The sequence below is a fragment of the Polistes canadensis genome, unplaced genomic scaffold, assembly GCF_001313835.1.
Source record: "Polistes canadensis isolate GaletaPanama2010 unplaced genomic scaffold, ASM131383v1 scaffold_346, whole genome shotgun sequence".
Lineage (NCBI taxonomy): Eukaryota > Metazoa > Arthropoda > Insecta > Hymenoptera > Vespidae > Polistes > Polistes canadensis.
This window is the reverse complement of record NW_014569893.1, coordinates 1-21,549: the sequence shown is the minus strand read 5'-3', so window position 1 is coordinate 21,549 and position 21,549 is coordinate 1. Positions and strand designations below refer to the sequence as shown.

The 21,549-nt window shown below is 28.6% G+C and overlaps 6 protein-coding genes across 11 annotated transcripts in view; 2 read left to right on the top strand and 4 right to left on the bottom strand.

The window, feature by feature from the left end:
* The window catches only part of LOC106791829, a 33,124-nt gene extending 28,157 nt beyond the window's left edge, over positions 1-4,967 (bottom strand). For both annotated transcript variants that reach the window (XM_014757777.1, XM_014757778.1), the window contains exon 1: positions 4,540-4,967. The gene's annotated coding sequence lies outside the window, so the exon portion shown is untranslated. The remainder of the gene's footprint in view (positions 1-4,539) is intronic.
* Positions 4,968-6,146: 1,179 nt separating this feature from the next.
* Positions 6,147-8,843, bottom strand: LOC106791838 (beta-catenin-like protein 1). Its single transcript, XM_014757792.1, has 9 exons — positions 8,722-8,843; positions 8,146-8,525; positions 7,732-8,063; positions 7,438-7,661; positions 7,154-7,336; positions 6,936-7,083; positions 6,699-6,865; positions 6,424-6,607; positions 6,147-6,334 (listed from the first exon to the last, which is right to left on the bottom strand). Exons 1-9 carry the CDS (start codon positions 8,749-8,751, stop codon positions 6,246-6,248), a joined length of 1,737 nt encoding a protein of 578 aa, XP_014613278.1. The 5' UTR covers positions 8,752-8,843; the 3' UTR covers positions 6,147-6,245.
* A 247-nt stretch (positions 8,844-9,090) lies between these two features.
* LOC106791832 (Golgi SNAP receptor complex member 2) lies at positions 9,091-10,161 on the top strand. Its single transcript, XM_014757785.1, has 2 exons — positions 9,091-9,338; positions 9,448-10,161. The coding sequence occupies exons 1-2, from the start codon at positions 9,196-9,198 to the stop codon at positions 9,959-9,961; spliced, it is 657 nt and encodes a 218-aa protein (XP_014613271.1). The 5' UTR covers positions 9,091-9,195; the 3' UTR covers positions 9,962-10,161.
* Positions 10,162-11,691: 1,530 nt separating this feature from the next.
* LOC106791831 (myotubularin-related protein 9) lies at positions 11,692-14,453 on the bottom strand. Its single transcript, XM_014757784.1, has 8 exons — positions 14,326-14,453; positions 13,982-14,206; positions 13,703-13,868; positions 13,332-13,621; positions 13,146-13,249; positions 12,770-13,074; positions 12,340-12,663; positions 11,692-12,268 (listed from the first exon to the last, which is right to left on the bottom strand). Exons 2-8 carry the CDS (start codon positions 14,135-14,137, stop codon positions 11,868-11,870), a joined length of 1,746 nt encoding a protein of 581 aa, XP_014613270.1. The 5' UTR covers positions 14,138-14,206; positions 14,326-14,453; the 3' UTR covers positions 11,692-11,867.
* Positions 14,454-14,486: 33 nt separating this feature from the next.
* On the top strand, positions 14,487-20,836 carry LOC106791830 (protein kinase C-binding protein 1). Of its 5 annotated transcripts, none has more exons than XR_001382239.1 (10): positions 14,487-14,571; positions 14,734-14,860; positions 15,031-15,236; positions 16,479-16,950; positions 17,030-17,354; positions 17,490-17,670; positions 17,746-19,617; positions 19,697-20,059; positions 20,146-20,278; positions 20,505-20,810. XR_001382239.1 is itself a non-coding variant. In XM_014757781.1 (10 exons), exons 5-10 carry the CDS (start codon positions 16,496-16,498, stop codon positions 20,619-20,621), a joined length of 3,243 nt encoding a protein of 1,080 aa, XP_014613267.1. In that variant the 5' UTR covers positions 14,487-14,571; positions 14,734-14,860; positions 15,031-15,236; positions 15,393-15,513; positions 16,479-16,495; the 3' UTR covers positions 20,622-20,836. The 5 variants fall into 5 exon arrangements, 4 of the variants coding, with proteins under 4 accessions (XP_014613267.1, XP_014613269.1, XP_014613266.1 ...); XM_014757781.1 differs by lacking the exon at positions 20,146-20,278 and adding an exon at positions 15,393-15,513 and having other exon boundaries at positions 19,697-19,989; positions 20,505-20,836; XM_014757783.1 differs by lacking the exon at positions 20,146-20,278 and having other exon boundaries at positions 15,031-15,189; positions 19,697-19,989; positions 20,505-20,836.
* A 226-nt stretch (positions 20,837-21,062) lies between these two features.
* On the bottom strand, positions 21,063-21,540 carry LOC106791833 (40S ribosomal protein S8-like; the record flags this gene model as incomplete). Its single annotated transcript, XM_014757786.1, has 2 exons — positions 21,063-21,312; positions 21,396-21,540. Coding segments are annotated over 2 exons (255 nt in total), but the record flags the coding sequence as incomplete, so codon positions are not given.
* Between the last annotated feature and the right edge of the window lie 9 nt (positions 21,541-21,549).

Genomic DNA, 21,549 nt, shown 5'->3' with positions numbered 1-21,549 from the left:
AGACATTTATGAATTTTATGAACGCGCAGATAATTTATTCGCTAATGTTAGAACGTTAGCATAAATAATGCAATGTTACATGTAAATGTGGTAATAACGAAATGACAGTATAACCTCTGGAAATAATTATGCAGACTATTACTGCATGCATAATATCAGATACTAAATTATTTACGTATAATTATTTATTAATCGTCAACTTCTTCCAACATTTGCTCAGAGAAAATTCTAAGAGACATAGTTAATTATTTCTTCGTTCTCCTACCCCTCCCCTCTTCTTTCAATTTTTTCGTTATAAATATAATATGAGCTAAAAATGTTTAGATGAACCAAAAGTTCTTAGGTAATTTTTAAAATTAATTACTTTAGAGAGAAAACCTTTTTAGGCTAATTCCTTTTTGATTGTATAACAACTTGTAACTTTATCTGAATAGAAATAAATTAGCCTAAAAATATCTCGAAAAGGAGTAACTCATTTTTTAAATCATCTAAAAACTTGTCGAATATCCTATTCTTACTCGTAATTTATTACATAACATGATAAATGAAAAATTTTAAAAAAGAATACAATCTTAAAATTCTTCCTATTGCAATCGATTAATTATTCTAAAGTCGACCTAAAAATCATTATAAAGTTAACAAAAAGATCTCTTTGCATGTACCAGAAAAGCACTCGTGAAATCACGACTCGAGTAGCAAGCTCAGTGCTTTTTCCGTCTTGAGAGTAGCTAGCAGAGTGTTCTTCGAGAAGATTTACTTAAGGTCGAGACACCAAACGTGCAAATGTAGGAAAAAATAAAAAGAGCTCTTTCGATATTAACGATCATATAAAACGACAATGCGTTTTATATTATTCTCTATAAAAAAAAAAAAAATAAGTGTTTTATCGCACTAAAAAAAACTTATTCTTTCATCGTATGTTCTCTTTTATGAAAGAAGACAAGTCTAAGAAAAGTGCATTACTCTTTTATTAATTGAATAATCAAAGATATGAGTTAAAAATAAAGATTGAAATGTATTGGAAATATGAAAAAGAAAAAAAAAAGCCCCGTACTTTTGTCGAAATAAAGGGAAAGATTAATTTCTTAAGATGTATTATTCTTAATTATATATGAGTAAAAATATAAGCTTTTTTTTTGAGGAGAAACAGATGGTTCAACAATATCAAGAATTTCTGCGAGAATCTGGGGCAGTTTGATCGATAAAAGCGTAAACGTTGCCGCAGGGTTTCCTTCGCCGGTACTTTTAACATTTTTCCAACCTACGGGTAAGAGTAGATCTTTAGTTGTCGTACCTACAGGCTTTCCATGAAATCGAAAATAAGATATCTACGTGTACGGAAATACATATGTGTATATATGTATATTAGGATAATCGTTATTTTACATCTCTGGTGAGTGCATTTTTTAATTTAACTTTAAATAAATAAGACAAAAAACATCTTCAAATTTTATCTCTTGATCCTAATATTAAGACATGTCCAAAAAAGCTTTAAACAAAGCCAAGTTTTAATTTCATTAAAAATACTTTGTATCTTAAATTTTGTAAATGCAACAATAAATTCGGCCAAAAATAATTATGAAATGTATACCATATTTTCTAACAACGGGAATATAATATACTTATATTAGATATAGTTATCTGAAAACTACATTGCAATTTTGGGAGGCGCATGGGCAAGTTCGCTCCGCCTATCCCCACTTATAATGTTCTCAAAGTCCACAGAGTAGGATCTTTGTGTGACCTAGTCATATGATTCCAAATTTACGATGGACGAAATTATATTTCATAATCAATCGTAGATTAAAAATTAAAACATTTAATAACAATACTTTATCATTCTATCCTTCTCTGTTTTGATGTGCCCTGTTTTCTTTCTTTATTACGCATCTGCTTAATAGATGTGAACCTTTCTGCCAATGAGGAAACAAGAAGGAAAATACGTATGAATATAAAATTATACAAGCAAGAGTGGGGCGTTGCCTAACGCTTCAACCAATGAAATTCAATTGCAAACAAATTTTCAAACTGCTATACACATGTAGCGACTCATCAATGAAAATGGAAAAAATATGTTCGATTTAAAAAATAAAAATAAATATAAAAGAAAATTAAGAAAAAGAAATGATATATTTATCTTAAGCTTCTCGCGCCATGAAACAATCAAAATTATATAATTAGAAAGATAATCATTTATGTTAGAGAGATGAGCTTATCGCACACGAGTGCGTATATATACAAACATATATTCGAAGGAATATATCTTTCTAATGAACTAATCGCAAAATTGCCACAGGAATGTATCGCATCGCATAAAATAAGGATTACAACATCAACTGCACCAACGCAGCTCATTATTTTTTTACATAGACGAGTCATGTTGCTTAGAAGATACAAATGCACGTGAAACATTTATTCATCATAATTCTTTTTCTTATTTTTCTCTAACATAATAAAAAATAACAAAACCAAAATTAACTATAATCATAAAGAAAATTAGAAAAATAATTGCTCCTCGCCTTATTACGATATGAAATTATCAAGTCGATAGATCTATTATTTAAATGAGTTATAATTAATACGAAATCATTTCTATATTAATGAAACATTATTATTAAAACAAATTATTATCATTTAACCAATACTTTCAATTTCTCGACTTGTTTACCTTCAATAAAAGCGTGAAAAGAGAGAGAAAATTAAAGCAAATATTTAAAAAAGATTATTACCTTGACACCGATCTTTACCAACCAAATATGCCAACCTATTGTCTAACACATAGTCGACTTTTATTCTGTGACATTAGACCATATTGCTGTTGCTTGTCAAGGTCATAGAACGTCTGCAGCGTCCATACTGATGATGCAACATTGTATATTGCACCGACACACAGGATCGATAACGTACAATATAATATATTAGGACCTTTCCTTGTTCTTTTACTAACAAAATTATCTTTACTATTAAATGAAATGAACTATAAAGTAGGAGATTATAATACATATACATATCCATATACGGTTCAAAAGTTTCTAGACGATTTTATGAATCAATTACTCTTCTTCGAAATCTTTTATGATTATAGTTAGGATTGTAATTTTACAATCTAAAAGAAAAAACATAATTAATCTAAAAAATCTTTAAAAAATAATTAATTCGTAAAATCATTTATAAAAACTTTAGGGCCACTCTCTGCATATAGATATTTTATTGACCTAAGAATTTTTATATCAACCTTAGTAAATGTATGTATATTGTATGTAAGTCAAAGTCTATTTTACATTTTTGTCGCATATAAATCGGCTTTAAATGGATTGAATAGCGCGCGGTTGGACGGGTGATGGGTGCATGCGCGCGCATATCCTTTTTAGATGGAATCTAATATGAAACCTTACTAATTGTAAGAGCCAGGTCTTCTTTCAATGTTACGTTTTAAACATTACTCAAAATTCGTCTAATCTAACAGCAATCCTATTTGAGAAAATGTGACGAAATTATTAGCATTCAAAAATTCTCAAAGCAATCAGATAGCTAACTAGCTAGTTAGCTAATTGTATGCATATATGCACACATTGTCCTTCTATCTATTTAAAGTTAATTTTGCTACGCATCGTTAAAATTAAATAGCATATATTTAACAATTTCTAATGATTAATTTTTTACCTTTGTTTCGCTTTCATACTTTTCGTATTTGAGAAAAAGCACTAAATATATTTTACACACGATTAAATACCAATTGATACCAGCTAACTCATAAATAAAAATAAAAAATAAAATAAAATCTTAAAATTGCTTATGATCGTCGTGTACCTGTAGTAATTTTTTATTTTATTTATTAATATAATAAGAAAATATTAATTCAAGGTTCGATATATATGTTAGGATTAAAATCAAAATATTTGTTTTGTACAACGATGTTATGAAAATATCAAGTATAGTGAATTCAAATAATTTTTAAGTGTCACAGAAATTTAATTTTTTCTAGCTTTAATAGATTTTACGTCTTGTAATGCATATTACATCAAAGAGATTTAATAATATATAACCATTCGAATTTTCGCGTCTAACGACATCACCAATACTTCTAAAATATAACCAAATAATTTTTTAATTTATGCCATTTAAAGAATACACTAAACGATACAGCTTTACGTATATATGTAATATTTTGTTCGATATTACGAAATAACTTCGGTATCTCATATTATTCAGCATATTGAATTAGCTCGAAAGATAAGAGAACTATCTATTTTCAATTATACAATTAAAACGCTTAACGTATACGCAATGTATCAAATTCTAAATAATATGATTTATAATCGAGCTAGAGGAGCACTTGAAGTTTGCACTAAATAATACATTTATGAGTAGGAAAAAATAAGAGAAAAATGTCGCTGTTATATCCGAAAATCGGTGAATATTAAAAAATAAATTGTAATGATAAAATAAATAAACAAGATATTTATAAAAGATATATATACATATATAGAGAATAAATTGAATAAAATATAAAGAAGAGAAGTTATAAAATTGACTTACCGTAGTGCTTTTCCCGTAATCAAATATTCAGGATCAGTCGTCCTGGATTATGTCCCGACTTTTTCAGCAAAGATAATTATTGTCTCTGTCACGACACGAGATGCACAAAGATGAAATGTCGTCAACACGTAAAAGTTTTTTTTTCGTTGATAATGCTTTATCGTTGACGCAATGTGTCGTATAAACGGTGAACGAAAAAAAGAAAAAAAAACAAATAGGTAAAAGAGAAAGAGAAAAACTCGCAAAACACAGCACGAGTCGCGACGACACAAACATAAAGACCGCACCTTCGAAGCTTGTAGCAGCGACTGGCTCACTCGTGCAGCTAACTTTCGTGTAAGGAGGTAACGTGCAAGCTGATTGGTTAACGTCACCGCAAACGACCAATCACGATCGATCGTATACGGTACGTTGACCCCACCAATAAACCCGGCGTTTCTATTTCACGACATGAAATCGAAGTATAAAACGTACGCGTATACCATCCTACGAACTATTTGAAAATAAACTAAGGAAACGAAAAATAAATATCAATTCTTCTCCATTCCAGCTACTGTTAGCACTCCCAGCTACACTGCACGTTATGCATCTTAGCTTTTTCGTATTTCTCTCTCTCTTTTTCTCACGAACCCGAACGAGCTTTCTGCTACACGAATAAATCGATGAAATGCGCATGCGCCCACGTGGGTTGTCATGGAAACGAGAAAGTATAAGGGATTGCACATGCACTTCCCTTTAAAAAATTTTGTACGCGGCAAAATATAAACGAGTATTTTGACGAACATATGTATAGATAAAATATGCCTTATAAATTTGTATACTATCGTATCTGTCATTATTTAAAGATTTTGGAATCATTACGTTGTTCTAGTCACTGCGTTAATTGTTTATAGTATGTATTGATACTATAAAAATATGAATAAAACTCTTAAACTCACCTGACACACACAAAATTCTAAATGCAGCACAAATTGTAGTGAGTGCTTCTGAAAATATAATATATTATCACGTTCGTAGAACCCTCGAGTTTCCTTCGTATTGTTTGTCTTGATAATACAATTGAATAGGCCAAATTGCTTCTTTCCAAAATTCTTGATGCATAAAGAGTCAAGCAATGCACCATTCTGATATCTTTTGATTTCATAAGACGTATCGTATGATTCGTAAACGCATAAAATATCACGCAAAATTCTAACTATTTTGTTTAAGATCGACATAACGGTCAATGTTCAAACATTTTTGTATGACCAACGTAATTTCTTCCATTTTATTTGTGTACTTTAGGGTGTTTTTACTCGATAATCTATTAATGTAAAATGAGCATCTTATCCTAGAAAGATAAACGGTTAATACTAACAAAAAATTGATATCACTTGAATTTAGGGCCTAATATACAAAATTGTTCGTTACGATAAAAAATCGATCTTATAGTTACTTTTTTGTATTCTAAAGAATTATCAAATAGTCTTTATATAAATAATTGAATGAAAATTCATTTATCTTCGACTAGTATGTGATACAAAAACTTTTTTTCTTAAATTCAGTATAATTTATAGTTTGATATGGAATCGTTTGCTTATATTATTATAATGTGTTATACACATATCTTTTGCTATTCAAATATATCACATATATTTGAACATTTTTCTTTTTTAATAAAATTAAATTTATTACATTTATATTGAAAGTTTAAATATATATATAAATCAAAATTTATCGATTAATTGCAATATGTGTTGCTGCTCTGCTTCCCTCCATTCCGTGTCTCCAGCATCTCCAAGATTTCCAGCGTACTCTATGTAATCATAAACATATATTTATTATTAATAAAGAATAAGTGCATTTCTTAAATATTTTTATAAAATTTTATACTTATACTTTTACCTCTCATAATATGTCTGATAGTTTTAAGAGATGCTCGTCTTTGAGCTAAAATTCTTGTAACTCTTTGTTTGACTGCAGGAGGACAACCAGTACAAGCTTCTAAAAGAACATAATCTACCAGTTGTAATATAAATAATCCTCCATCTAATCGTCTAAGATAAGACTCTTCTTCGTCTTCATCATCCTAAATTTTAAGAGAATAATATAATTAATTAATTTTACATAACAGCAATCAATTTTAATATATAAAATTTATATTTGATTGTATTATTAACCTTAGCAGCTTTTTCAACTTCTTCCACTTTCTCTAAATATTTAAAATGTAATTCCATTAATCTATCCACTTTTTCATAATCATTTTCTGTAAATTTACTAAGCAATCTTTGACGTTGTTGTCCTTTACAGTTTCTTAACATACTTGCTATTATCGATAATACATGTTCTGTAAAATGATTTAATTTTATAAAAAACAAATCTTTTGTAGAAAATTAATCAATCTTATAATTTTTTACCTTCATGTTCTTCTGCTGTAAGCATTCGTTTCCTATTTTTAGTTGGAGTTTTCATAAAAAGGGGGAAAATTGTTCTAAGTCCAAGTATATCAACAAATTTGCTACAATTATCTTTACCGTCAGGTCCATTCATAGCATGATCTAAGACCTACAATATTTTCATCTACTATGCTTTATCTCATAAAAAAATTAAAAAAATAAAAATAAGAAAAACATACCTTAAGAGAACCATTACGTGACATTTTTTTTTCTCGCAACATTAAATTCATTAACTGTAATCCTTCACCGCGTAAAAATCTATCTCTATTTACAGTAGCCATTAAACTCGAACATAAGACATTAAATAAATTTTCCATCATTTCTTGTTCTTCAGCAGTTTGAGGATCATGTCTTTTATAATACTGTCAATGATAAGCAATATTAAAATAACACGACAATATTTAATTAAATCTAAATAAATATAAATAACAAAAATATATAATGAATAAAAAATAGAACATACAGCTAACTGTTGTAACAGTACATCAATACCATCGAGATCACCCAAAAGCAGTCTATTTTCAGGTGTGTTTTGTACAAGAATTGATAAAAGTTCACTGGCATAAAGTTTATTTCCATCAAACGGCATTTTTGCTTTAATTCTACGCAATAGCCACTGCATTAAACCTTGCTTTCCAGCATCGGTACATAATTCTGGTCTAAATTCTAATAAGTTTTCAAATATGGCTGTAATACAAACAATAGATATAATATAATTACGCAAACATATTCTAAATGCATACAAAATAATACATACCAAGTGTATTATGTACTCCATCGCTTTCTTCTTTTACATTTTCATCTAACCTTTCTAAATTCTGTACTAGAAGAGCACTAACTTGCTGTTCTAATAAAGCATCTATGAGGGTATCAGCTCCTTCTTGACTCTCATGTAAAATGTCAACGTCTGTAAGTTCTTGTAAAAGATCTACTATGCCAACTGCTATATCTGTATTTTCATGAGATAATAATTCAAGTAACGATGGCACTGCACCAAGTTCTACCATCAATGGATAAAGATCTGGATTAGTCGCAACAACGTGTAATTCTTGAAGCGTTTCATGCAGTTCTACTTCGGACTCTATAAACCTATATATTTTCATAAAAACTATCAAAAGACTTGTAAACTAGGTATAGATCGAAAAGTTCAATCAAAATACATTTAACTTACTTTTCCGGCTGATCCGGAAATTTAACTCTCATTTCTTGATTTCTAAGAGCTCGTTTTTCGAATAATAATACCATTCTTTTTAACGTAGCTTCATCCAATGCTTCTACTTCAGGTGCTTCAGTCTCTACATATTTTAAAATATCTTGTTTTTCTTTTTCCGTTAACTGTGGTTCAATCACGTCATTTGCAGGTGAAGGTAATGCAGCCCTTATTGGAGTTGGAGGTTCATTATTTCTAATTGGAGTAACATCTGTCTCTCTTATTTGTCTTTGACGTGCATGGTACGGTGTTTTAATAACTTTCTTTGGTTTCCTAGAACTCTCCCATTCTTCGTCGTCATCTTCTTCTCCAATTGCAGGACGCTTTGGTGTATTAGGTGGCTAGATAAATAATATTCATGTATTAAAAAAACAGAAGATTTTATAATCAAATCAAATAATAAAGAAAATACATTCAAATAAATTATAATAAAAACAATTTAAAAAGGTTAAATTTGTCACTAACAATGTAATTGAATATACAATTTTATTATATTTACATTTTCTATGTAACATATATGTAATTTATAGAAATTACCTTATAAGATAATAATTCACCAATATCCATATCAAAAATATGTACTAAAATGATTTTCTTTATTTACATAGATACATTTAGCACGATGTCACCTCAGAAAGCGTCATTAATTATAATAACAAGATGGCGCTGTAAACTTTCGTTCGTATAGTAAGAGAATTTTTTATATATATCAAACAATATGATTTTTAAATAAATGTTGGACAAATTGTATCATTTAAAAATCAAAGAACTAATGGAAAACAAATAATTACAATTTGCACTGTATTCATTGAAATTATTTTAATTTGTTATTGTTGATTCAAATTTATCTGCGATTGCAATTTGTAATATGTATGTCATAACAAAGATGTCGCTTCTTTTCTACTTGGATTTATTTAATGCATTTTTGTAGGTACACGTCACAAATTTACCCTGTAATTACTATTGCAATTTAGTTATACAAAAGAATATTGAAATAAATTTATATGAAATATGGAAACGTTGTATCATCAAACAAATAAATTGGTTCAAGAAACGCAGCATCTTTTTACACAGTTGGAAAAAAAGTCTTTTAACAAACAGGATTTAAAAGAAATAGAAAAAGCCATAGAATCCAAAATCAGTCTCATCAACAGGTAGTCAAGGCAACAATTTTATTGTTGCACTTACCAATTCTTTTTTTTTTTTGAAGTAATAATTTATAATTCTTTTATTGAACGCGTAATTTTTAACATATACTTTCAGTAACTGTGAACGACTTGACGTGCTTTGCTTAAAAGGACCCATTTCATCTGTTTCGCCTTTCAAAAGACAAAATGCTAAAATGAGAGTTGATCAACTGAAATATGACAGTCGTCATCTAAGTGCCGCATTGAATACTTGGAGAAACCAATTAATTAAAAAGGAAAGAGAAGAAGCAGAACGCGAAGCATTGTTGTCACAAACATTTACTGCGAATGATCACATTGATATTATGATAGACCATAATATGCAACATAATTATAGTTTACGAAATGCAGTAAATGGTGTAGATGACCTTATTTCGCATGGAACAGGAATCTTAGATAATTTAAGATCACAAAGAATTACTTTAAAAGGAGCTCACAAACGTTTGATAGATATTGGTAATACTTTAGGTCTTTCAAATACAACTATGAGGCTTATAGAATATAGAGCTCGTCAAGATGGCTTTATTTTAGTCGGTGGTATGTTGTTTACATGCATAGTGATAATCCTAGTCATTATATACCTTGTATAATGAGAGAGATAAGTAAGCAAAATGATAAACACTTAGGTTTATATATACTACACTTGACACACTCCAACAAATATATTTAATTTACCTTATCCAGAGAATTAAGGTTTTGATTTTTATTTTATCTGTGTGTTAAAATTGTTAAGAAAATTTTAATATAAATATTTGTATATATTGAAATAAATGAAAAACGAATCTAAAGATTAACTTAAATTTAATTAAATTAAATTTTAATTTAATTAAAAAGATGTAGTATAATTATAAACTAAAAAATCAACACTCTATAATGAATTTTCAATGTCAGCAATCATCATTTAATTCCAAGTGAGATGTTCCATGTAAATCTGCTTTGTGATTCTTAAGGGGCCCTTCCCCCACTTCTAAGGGTTTTACTGGTTTAAGGAGTAGGGAGCGTAAACTTCCAAGTCCCCTTCTCTCAATTCCCCTACCATAATTTTCACTACACACCATTTACAAACGTATCATTCTACGTTGTGACTATTGACGGAGTTAGTGGTGTTTGATTCTTCTCGAGATTACTTACATCTACGAAAAGTTCTTTCTTTTTTTGCTTTAGAGTAGCAATTACTGAAAAAAAATCTATTATCCGGCGGCCTTGGATGGGTTTGAATTCAGTCCACGTTTTTTTATTTTATTCGTGACTAGATCCACACTCATCCAAGGATACCGGGGTTTATATTCGACCTAATTACTTTTCTCAGATAAATTATTCATCAATTGATACTATTTGTACAAAAACACTATTTATTATATTTTTAATATTTAACATGTGAATTGAATTATCTCCGAAATGTATAAAAATTCCAAGCAACGCATGTATAACTATATACATACTTCGAAATTGATTACGCTTGTTCCTATTATAAAAAGAAAATACATATATATTATATTTTTTAGTATATAATAAAGAGAAAACTATAAAATATTAAAGCAAAATTTTGTACATTCTTACCAGAAAACCTAGCAAATAAACGAAAGATTCTCACAATTCAAGCCGATCGCCGTGGGATTCTTTTTAGTTTCTTTGTGTACGAACACCTGCCGTGTTCCCCTCCAATCTTTTTCCCTTTCCCTTGGAAACATCAATTCTACCCCGCTCTCGTACCGAATAACGGTAAATACTTGTATATATATACATATATATTAAAACTTTGTACGATATAATCTCAAATAAACAATTTGAAGAACGATTATACATACTACTATTTTATTTATGGTTATATACATAAATTTTATATATATATATATATATATATATATTGTCAATTAAAAAGTTATTTACTTTAGTGGAAGAAAAGAATAGTCGATTATTAAATTTTGTTATGTACGCATTCGTAATTCTAGAATAACATTTAAAATATCACAATATTCGTTTACTCCTAATGTTTTTTGTTTTTCTTATTTCTTTGCATTGAATTCTATTATATTGAAATTTACAATATAATTTTCAAATGTATTGCTAACACCATCGAAAAAAAAATCAATCGCTTCAGTAAAAATAAGAGCTAAGAATCGTAAACCATTCCAAACTGCTAGCATCAAAACTAATAGATCTTCGAAATAGATAAAAGAAAGTGAATTGCTAAAATGTTTATCTATTTATATATTATATAATTTAATTATTTCATATTTATATATATATTTTTATATATATGTTTTTTTTAAATCTTCGCCGAAGATAATATACTATTTTAGATATAATTAAAGTGTATAAAAAACATTAATTAAATAAATATAATTATACAATTATATAATAGGAAGTATGAACATGGATCTCCTGGCAAATGTGACAATTACTTAGCAGTAAATATTATTATATCAGATAAACTTAAATTTACAAAATGAAGGTATTTCTTTTCTCTCTTTTTTTAGATGATTATAATTTATATCAAGTGCTTTGGGACTCTAAACTTAATTGTGCTACAAGAGTATGTCCTTCCTGAACATCAAAATCGAAAGACATATCAGGATCTTTTCGAATGTCCTCTAATGCACGTTTAATTTGTGCATGTAATTGTAGAGCTACTTTTTTCACAGCTAAATGGTTTTGTTTTATTTGTTTTGCACAAGAAAGAGCACCATCCCAAGATGAAGCATTGGTGTGTGCAAGATACAGTTCTTTCCATAATTGAATACTGATAGGTGCAACACTAGGCCAAATAACTCCTGGATTTGGATCGTATAAAGGATTTAACCATTTTTCTAATACTTCTGGTTGATTCATGTAAGACCATAAGCTACAAGTATGTTCAGACAGTTCAAGTTGAACCCTTTCTGCTTCTGAATCACCTACAAATAGTATATAATTATAATATATCAAAGTATTTTGCGAGAATTGTATAAATTTATTAATAATATACCTAAAAATGTTCCATATTCTGAATAGTAGCTATGTCTATACAACTCTATCAATAAATCAACCCTGTATTCGAAACTAAATTGAAATTGATAATAAAGTTGATAAAGACAATCAAGGAAAAGTAAAAATGTTGGAGCATGTGTTAGACTTTGAGAATGAGAAGGGTGATAAGGTCCGTGTCGTGTACGAGTAAAAAACTGATGACCAGCTTGTAACCATTCTCTTTCTATAAGAGCTTGCAGACCACGTACGGTACGACAATCAGGATTTAGTATAGCTTGCGCCAAACTTGTTACAACTAGTGTTGAATCTCTACCTGCACTTCCTACGATATAGGCAAAAAATTAATAAATATATATATATATTTATATTCATTTGTGTGTTATATTAAATATATTTATAATTGTAAATAATATATTTATTTTTCATACCATGTACTAATACAGCTGCAACTTCCTGATGAAGACATTGAGCAGTCACGCAAGCAGCATTTAAAGCACCTTGAATGGCAGTTAACCATCCACTGCTTTCAAGTCTAGACAACCATTGTGATGTAGAACAAGTTACATCATTACAAGCATCTATTAATTTAAAAAAGCTGTCTGCTAAATCGTGAGGCCGTGGCACTACTTTATGTACTTTTCTCCATTGAGGATAAGCAGCATCCATTTCTGTTCCACCACCCTTTGCTCTTGAACTTTGAGCTTGGGTAACAGATCTCGTATCTACTATATACCTGGCAATAAGTTTCCATTCAATCATTCTAAATTGTAGTTGAATTATCTGATTCCAATGATTAATACATACCCTCGTCTTCCAGGCCTTAGAACCGCATTTAATAACCTTTCATCTTCTTTACATCTTTTACCAGTAGCACCGCACATTGGCTGGCCACTTCTTAATAAAACACTCTATAAAAATAAAATATATCAAATTAATTATTTTAATATTTTTGTAATAATAATCAAATATCATCGATTCCATTATTCTTACCCCGCCTTCATGTCTGTAACATAAAACAGGAAATCTACCACCATCCCGAAAACTAGCAGAAGATATTATAACCTTATCTTCTATATGTCTAGGTACAATAACAGCTGATGGATAAGAGTTACAAACTTTGTAATCCAAATTCAAATAACTGATCCTCCATTCATCTGCATATGCAGCTAATAATCTAGACCATTCTGAAACAGGAGCAAATGCTGTCCATCCATCTTCTATTTGTACAATATTATTTGTTGCTTTTGGTTTATAGAAAAAGGGATACTGAAGTGTTTGTTCTGTGAAAATATAAAATGCATTATATAATAACAATGAATAAAATGTTATACATTAAAAATGATAAATTTAAATGTAGCTACCTAACGATGCTAATCTTTCTATAGATAACATAACACTGATTAAATCATCGGTAGAATTAATATCCAGTTGAAGCACACGAAAATCTTTACATTTTAGTATGATACTTCCTCCAGGACTTTGAGTATTTAATTTCTTTTCTATTACATCGATATTCCTATATATAAGCTAAAAAAGTAAATAATATATTAGTCGTGTTTATAACACAAACAATATAATACTAATATTTATATAATATTTATTGTGATCAATTTAATTTAATTTTATTATAAAAATCTCACCCATAGTTCCTGTCCATCACCTTGTCTTGAAGATAAAATAAGATTGTGGCTACTAATACACAATGTTCCTTCTAAACTTTTATTATTAGCATCACTTTTATCAATTAATACAACATTATCGACTTTCGGAATCAAAATTAAATGTCCGCATTCCATTTTATACCAACTTTAAGTTTTATATTTGTTAACAAATAATGGAATAGATTTTTGACAGATCAACATAACCTAGCAATGTTACAATACATTGTTATCGATGAAAAATAGACGTATTTGATGAGTTCAGATGGGACTTTAAACAATAAATTGATCGTAATTGTTTATATCTTGTTATCATTAATACATACGCTTTGTTTATATATTTCTCTCTACTTAAGAATCTGTTAACTTTATTATTCAGAGAGAGAGAGAGAGAAAGTTTGCATGCTACTTTCTTCGTAGTGGTGATCAAGAGATATATGTTGTGTGTATGTGTATTTAACGAGAGATTAGAATAGTCACGTGACAATTCTTTCACTAACCTCACTTGTCATTTGCTATGTTTACTATAGTGCTTAAATGGCGTACACTATTAAATTAATTCAATAATACTTGTAAGTTAAATTATGTTAAATATACATATATATACATATATTATATATATGTGTGTGTGTAAATATATAAATGTATATATAAATACATATATGTATATATTAACAAATATTTATTCAATTTTTTATTTGGAAGTTATTTTGATAAATTATATGTTTCAACAGTTATACAATCGATTACTTCGTAGCATTAAATTGTGTTAATTTAAAGAAATCAACGAAGGATAATAATGAGAAAAATAAAGACGAATATATATAATCAACGATAGCATCTTCGATAATTAAGAACACGGTATTATGAATTTTGTATAATTTATTAAATCGATGCGTTGTTCATTTTAAAAAAAAACTCTAACCTCAATGTTGACATTTCTATCGGAATATATTTTTCCTATCTGTAATCTTTTGAAAGAAACATATTGATATCGTGGTATTAATAACAATATTTTATATTATTTACAGAATTGACAACTTTCATAATTTGGAAAAATAGTTATGAAATATGTCTTAACAAAATATCACGTGATCATTATCAACTCAATACATCGTCAAAAGATGGAAGCACTAAAGAGGCAAAGTTGGCATATAGGAAAAGGAAACAGATCTCTAGGGTAAAGTCGTGTGAGTTGGTGTTGTCGCTTTTAATTCACAACTATTCATATTATGTGGTAGGTAATATCTTTAACAAAATTATAATTATCAATATGAAATTCATCCTTAAATTGACAAATTGCCATAAAAATTGTCTAGAAAGTATCTGCTTTCTCTACATTTTTCATAACAAAGCACAACTTCTATGAGTATTTTTATACATATACATATAGGTCTGAGATACATATATATACGTGAATGGGATATATGAACGATTTGTACATCATACTATATGAATATACTACTTACCATGATATTATAGACGAAATACGATTAAATTTCATTGTTTTAAATGTAAGTTTATTTTTTATTTTTTTATTTTTAATACAATACAGTGTTCAGTACTGCTTAAACCACTGATTAAATATGTAGATAACATGCATTATGTAGCTAGTTCATTTTTCTTTTCAAGTATATTTCTGTATATATTCCTTCAGTATGATGTTATATATAATACTGCCTGTAAATTAATAATATCTACTTTTCCAAAAATCAATACCATTCCAACTGGTTTGTAGAAATTATCTAATATATATGTAAATGTGTAAAGTATTTGTGTGTATTTATGGATATGATTTAATAATATCAAGCTGCACATATGTTTTCTTTTTACACAATTATTTCATTAATTATATTATTTTGCTATATCTAACGTTCTCGTGATATTCTGTTGTGTCATATACTATTATTCATCTATTTCAGATATAATTATTATTTTATACAAGGTAACTCAGGTTTTAAAAGACAAACTATATTGTATATTGTATGGGTCTAAATAAGAAAGAAATTTGCTATAAACATAGGTCGTTTAAAGCTTTATTTAAAAAGTTACGACAAAAATAAGGATTATATACAGTACAGTAATAAATAGCAGTCTGAGGTGCAATCATTATAATACAATGTAAGAATCTGTTCATGTTATGATTCAACGTAAATATTGTTAATCTATTCCTATATTGTATTATAGTAACTTCATGACAGACTGTTATCTGTTTGTTACTGTTCTCTGCGTAATTCTTATTTTTATCGTAACTTTTTAATTAGGCTTTAAACGACCCTGTTTATAGAATATTTCTTTCTCATTTAGACTCATAGAATGTACTGACAAAGTTTAGTCATAAAACCTGGGACGTCTTATATATGTGAATGGGTGTGTGACTATAATTTATAAATTTATAACATATATAAAATATTTTAATGTTTATATTATTAGAAATATAAAAGAAAAATAATTAATCTTCATTTACTGTTTCATTTAGAAACTGCAAAAGTAAATATGGATTCTTCAACTAAATTGAATGATGATATTAAATTAATAGAAGGAAAAACCCAATGTTCAGTTTCAAATGAATCAAAAAATGATTCTTCATTAGAAAATACTCATAAAGTTGACATTACAAATACTACTCAGAAAGAAAAACAAGATGTAGATAAAGTCAATACTATTAAAGATGCAGAAAATGAAATTAATGCAGAAAACATTACTGCAAATACAAGTTGTGTTAAGACAGAAAATGAAAGTGATTCAGAAGATATCATTGAATCGAGTATTAATGTGCAAAATAATATCCAAATAAAAGAAGCAAGAAAGGAAGAGAAAAATGAAAATTTAACAGAAAATACGTCATCAAATGCAAATACTGCGAAAGAGAGTGGTGAAGAAGATACTACAGAAGATATAACAGATGAAAAGAGTATTTATAATATCAAAAGAAAGCGTGGAAATTTAAGGTAATTTTTACATTCTTAATTATTTTTAATTCTTTTCACTGTCATTACTTTTTATCGACATTTTAATAATGATTTACAGTACACAAGAAAGTGCTTCGTCTTCTGAAGAGAATGGAGTTAGAAATAAACGAAAAAAATTTAAAAATACAAATGATAAATTTTGTTGGAGGTGCCACAAAGAATCAACAGAAGCACTCTGTAGTGCCTGTCCGCGATCATGGCATCGTAGATGTTTAGGTGGTACGCCACCGACTTCTGTTCATAACTGGATTTGTGGCGAATGTGCTACAATATTGAAAGCAGAAAATGCAGAAACACGTTCTGCGGCAATGGCACAGTTATCAGTTGATCAATTGTGTATGTTGCTTAAACATGTAGTTCAAAAAATGCGTGAATATTCTGGCGTATGTATGAATATAATTTCCTATGTTCTTATTTTACTAAATCATTATCTAAGTTTATCCTTTATCGTTATTACTTATTCATTTAAAATGTTTTAAATATTTTCCTTTTATCAATCAATTAATATACTTTTCTAGTCTGAACCATTTTGGAAACCTGTAGAAATCAATGAAACTCCAAATTATTTGGATTATGTTTTTAAACCAATGGATTTAAATCTTTTAGAATCTAATGTACGTTCAAAACTTTATGGAAGTACTGATGCATTTATGTCTGATGCAAAATGGATACAGCATAATTGTATTGTCTATAATACATGTATGTAAGATAGATTATAATTATATATGCATTATAATGTTATAAAGTAATCCTAATAAATATATTCTTTTATAGGCGGTGGACTTTATGCTGATACATCTAAATTAACCAATATTGCAAAACAAATAATTAAATTGGCACGCCATGAGGTAGCAGAAATTGAGGCTTGTCCAGATTGTTATGCACATTCGCGTAACTTACCTAGGCCACAACCATCATGGTTTATTGAACCTTGCCGTCAACCACATCCTCTTGTATGGGCTAAATTAAAAGGTTTCCCTTTCTGGCCTGCTAAAGCTATGCCACGGTTAAATGCAAAAGGTTCTGTAGATGTTCGTTTTTTTGGTGAACATGATCGAGCATGGATACAACCTCGAGATCTTTTTTTATATTCTGAAGATCCACCTGCTCCATTGCCTCGCAAAAGAAAAGTAGATATGGATGAATGCGTTAGAGAAATTACCCGGCATTGTCGAAAACTAGAACTTGTATTTGGTAAATTTAAATTTGCACCTCCAAAAATACAATACAATCCGCACGATCCAATGCAAATCAAACTTATGCTACCAAATTATGATCCTCTTCAACCAAATAATTGTACATCTTCAGAATTTTTGGTACCTAAAAAGAAGGCTGCTTTTCGAAAACGTAATCTTTCTATCAAGGATAAATCACAAACTGAGGCTTCTGCTAATGATAGTAAACTTGATTCTGATACAACTGCTTCTGATGATGAAAATAAATCCCGAAATAAAATACAAAAATTAACCAGATCCAATCAATCTTCACCAAGTTCAGACAACAGTATTAATTTAGATATACCACAAAGTGAATTGCAAAAAAAAGTGATTAACATAGAAAACAAGACATCTATAGAAGATGTTTCATTAGCAGAAGATAATGAACTTATTAAATCAGATCGAAAGAACATTGAAGAAAATAATACAAATACACGTGTACAAAGATCTAATGAATCTAATGTACCTTTATTGAGAAATAACTTACATATTACACATGATAGTTTAACATCTACCGATCAAATTTTAAAACCAAGTGAATCACCAAAACTGGAACAGGTATCAAAGAAACATTCCACTGTGAAAACTACTAACAGCAAAAGTAATACATCTGAAATTTTAAAAGTAGCGTCAAAGCCCACTAAAAATACGGCTAAAGTTTATAAACCAAAAACGAGGTTGGTTGATAAATTAAATGCAGAAAAAGCTTTAAAATTTTTATCCGAAAATGAACAAAAAAATAAAATGGGATCGCCGAGCATAGAATCAATCGTTCAAGTTACTCGATCTTTATCACAAACTGATAAACATGATCTGTTGAATAAAACAACAAATGGAACTGTCACTTCATCCGTTTCTACATTTACTACCATAACACAAAATAACACTAGATCTTCTGTATCAAATTCAACAATAGGTCAAACAACACCTGCAACGTGTAACAAATCAACAGATATAGTACAACAGTCTATATTAACAGAGGATAATTTAACAAATAAAGAAAGTTACATGATTACGAAACCAGTTTCAAAAGAACAAAAAAGAGAGAGCAAAGCAAGAAAATCTTTTCCTAATAAACCACCTATTTATCCACAAATAACACTTCATTCATCATCAAATACATTACCTAGTTCAATAGAATCGATAATCTATAATCCAACTCCACAAAAAGAAAATGTTATTGAATATCAATTACTTCCTCCTGAAGCTGGGCCTCTTAGTGCTCGTTTATATCATGGTGCTGAAGAGTTAGCAAAAAGAATGGCTCAATTAATGGAGGAAGCATATCAAGAAGCTGCTCACAACAGTCAAAACTCTGAAGATGATACTACTGATAAGCATCATGCTACAGTACATTTTTTACGATTACAGATTGAACGAATGAGGTGGCAACATCAACAACAATTGGCAGAACTAAAACATAATACTGGTACTTAATTATTTTTTGTAATATTTTAGTATGAAAGATGTACACATAATAACATGTGCTTTAAAACTTACAATTTTAGATCGTATGTTACGAGAAATGAAAGCAGGCCTAGAAGCAGAACAACTTCGAGCTGTTGAAGAAACTCGACGAGAAATGGAACAAGAAAAAATAAGATGTATCGAGGAGACAAAACGTAAACAATGGTGTGCTATGTGTCATCGTGAAGCATTATTTTATTGTTGCTGGAATACAGCTTATTGTGATTACGCATGTCAACAATCTCATTGGACAACCCATATGAGAACGTGTGCCCAAAAACCTTCTTTTACTACAATTGTTACAACTTCGTCTGTAGGATCAAGTCAACAACAGGTGATGCCCAAGCTTATGATAAATGTGCAACATGCATCATAAAACGTAAAGAGGGCATAGAGTCATTGGTGTAAGTCTGTAATGTTGAAAGCCAAAAATACTAAAAAAAAGTATTACTCTAAAGATACTTTATATAATAATATTTGCTTTTTACAGTAACAGATTTCTATTCATATATTTCAACACTGGCTTAACGCGTATCAATATGATAAAATGGAATTATTAATGTAGACAACATACTTAATAATTCAAAGAAGAGAAAAAAAAATAAAGTGTATTTTTTACCAAGGTATCACCTAATTCACAATAAGTTATTATATAGTATATTCATTTAAAAAAAGAATAACTTATAATTTTATTGACTCTTGAAAATACTTTGATAATTTAACAAATCAAATATATGCAAGGCTTACAACATATGCTCTTAACTCTCAAAAATTTGAAGTGTTATCATTTTTAAATGTTATCCTTGCAATATTACTATCATTCTATTAAATTTTTTTTATTGTTTTCAGAGTAATAATACGAAAGTATGTACTCCTGCGTGCAGAGTTTATTCTTTACCGCGTAATAAATCACCTGGATTATCAAAATCTCATTATGTTTCGTGTTCTAAAAATGAAAATAATTAAGGTCTTTTATTAATAGATATTAGGTTAAAACTATTTGCAATCAATAATATAGTTCACTACACATTGTGTAAGTTGATTTTAAATAATTTTGTCTACATACATCTTGTCAATTATGTATTGATATTAGCAATTAAAATAGGATAATTGCAGACGTTAAATATTTTATTGTATATTCATGATGCATTCAGTAAAATATCTTAAAATTGAAGAAAAAAGTAATTTTATAAAAATGTGTATGTATGTAAATACTAATGGTTAAGCAAGTATATTATATAAAAGTAAATTAAATATATAAAAACTTTATATTGCTGTAAAGACAAATTTAAAGATTAAATAAACTCGGAATAAACATATTACTATACAGATGATGTTTACTTTACTTGTGTAGTATAAACAATCATAAACTTTATCTTGAAAAATAAAATAATAAAGTAACAAAAATAAATATTTCAAAGTTTATTCTAAAGATTATATGCAAGAATAACACTCAGTATTATATAAAAGAGCACAAAATTCGGACAGAAAAAAATTATTTTACACATTTTATCATTGGAAGATTTCTTTATTTAAAACCAACATTTTTATTTTGCTTTCTTGCTCTTAATTTTTCTCAGGTAGAACTCTAGTTCTTTACCTTCTAGAATATAACCGTCAGCTCTTCCACACTGTCCAGGTCGACTGGATATGCAAGCTGCAATTAAAATTAATATCATTTAGATATATGTAATATAAAAATGTATATAATAATAATACAAAATTATTAAGATATAATACCAAGGACTCGTCCTGTTGAAAACTGTTCTTCCAAGGCAGGTTCTACTTTAGCAAATCGTTGTCTTGCTTTGTATTTTGCTTCAGTTTTTTTCGAATGTTTCTTATTCAAAACTTCTTCCTCTGCTTCCGTCTGAAATATTTTATTTCATTCTAT

What these genes read in the sequence shown, in the direction of transcription:
- LOC106791838 (XM_014757792.1), bottom strand. Translation starts at nt 8,751, where the DNA reads ATGGATATTGGTGAATTATTATCTTATAAG. An exon ending in TACTGTTACAACAGTTAGCT is followed by an intron (nt 7,337 to 7,437) that starts GTATGTTCTATT and finishes TATCATTGACAG; the next exon opens with TATTATAAAAGACATGATCC. An exon ending in TACAGCAGAAGAACATGAAG is followed by an intron (nt 6,866 to 6,935) that starts GTAAAAAATTAT and finishes ATCATTTTACAG; the next exon opens with AACATGTATTATCGATAATA.
- LOC106791832 (XM_014757785.1), top strand. Translation starts at nt 9,196, where the DNA reads ATGGAAACGTTGTATCATCAAACAAATAAATTGGTTCAAGAAACGCAG. An exon ending in AAAATCAGTCTCATCAACAG is followed by an intron (nt 9,339 to 9,447) that starts GTAGTCAAGGCA and finishes ATATACTTTCAG; the next exon opens with TAACTGTGAACGACTTGACG.
- LOC106791831 (XM_014757784.1), bottom strand. Translation starts at nt 14,137, where the DNA reads ATGGAATGCGGACATTTAATTTTGATTCCGAAAGTCGATAATGTTGTA. An exon ending in AGAAAGATTAGCATCGTTAG is followed by an intron (nt 13,622 to 13,702) that starts GTAGCTACATTT and finishes ATATTTTCACAG; the next exon opens with AACAAACACTTCAGTATCCC. An exon ending in TGCAGCTGTATTAGTACATG is followed by an intron (nt 12,664 to 12,769) that starts GTATGAAAAATA and finishes CCTATATCGTAG; the next exon opens with GAAGTGCAGGTAGAGATTCA.
- LOC106791830 (XM_014757783.1), top strand. Translation starts at nt 16,496, where the DNA reads ATGGATTCTTCAACTAAATTGAATGATGATATTAAATTAATAGAAGGA. An exon ending in TTGTATTGTCTATAATACAT is followed by an intron (nt 17,671 to 17,745) that starts GTATGTAAGATA and finishes ATTCTTTTATAG; the next exon opens with GCGGTGGACTTTATGCTGAT. An exon ending in AGAACTAAAACATAATACTG is followed by an intron (nt 19,618 to 19,696) that starts GTACTTAATTAT and finishes TTACAATTTTAG; the next exon opens with ATCGTATGTTACGAGAAATG.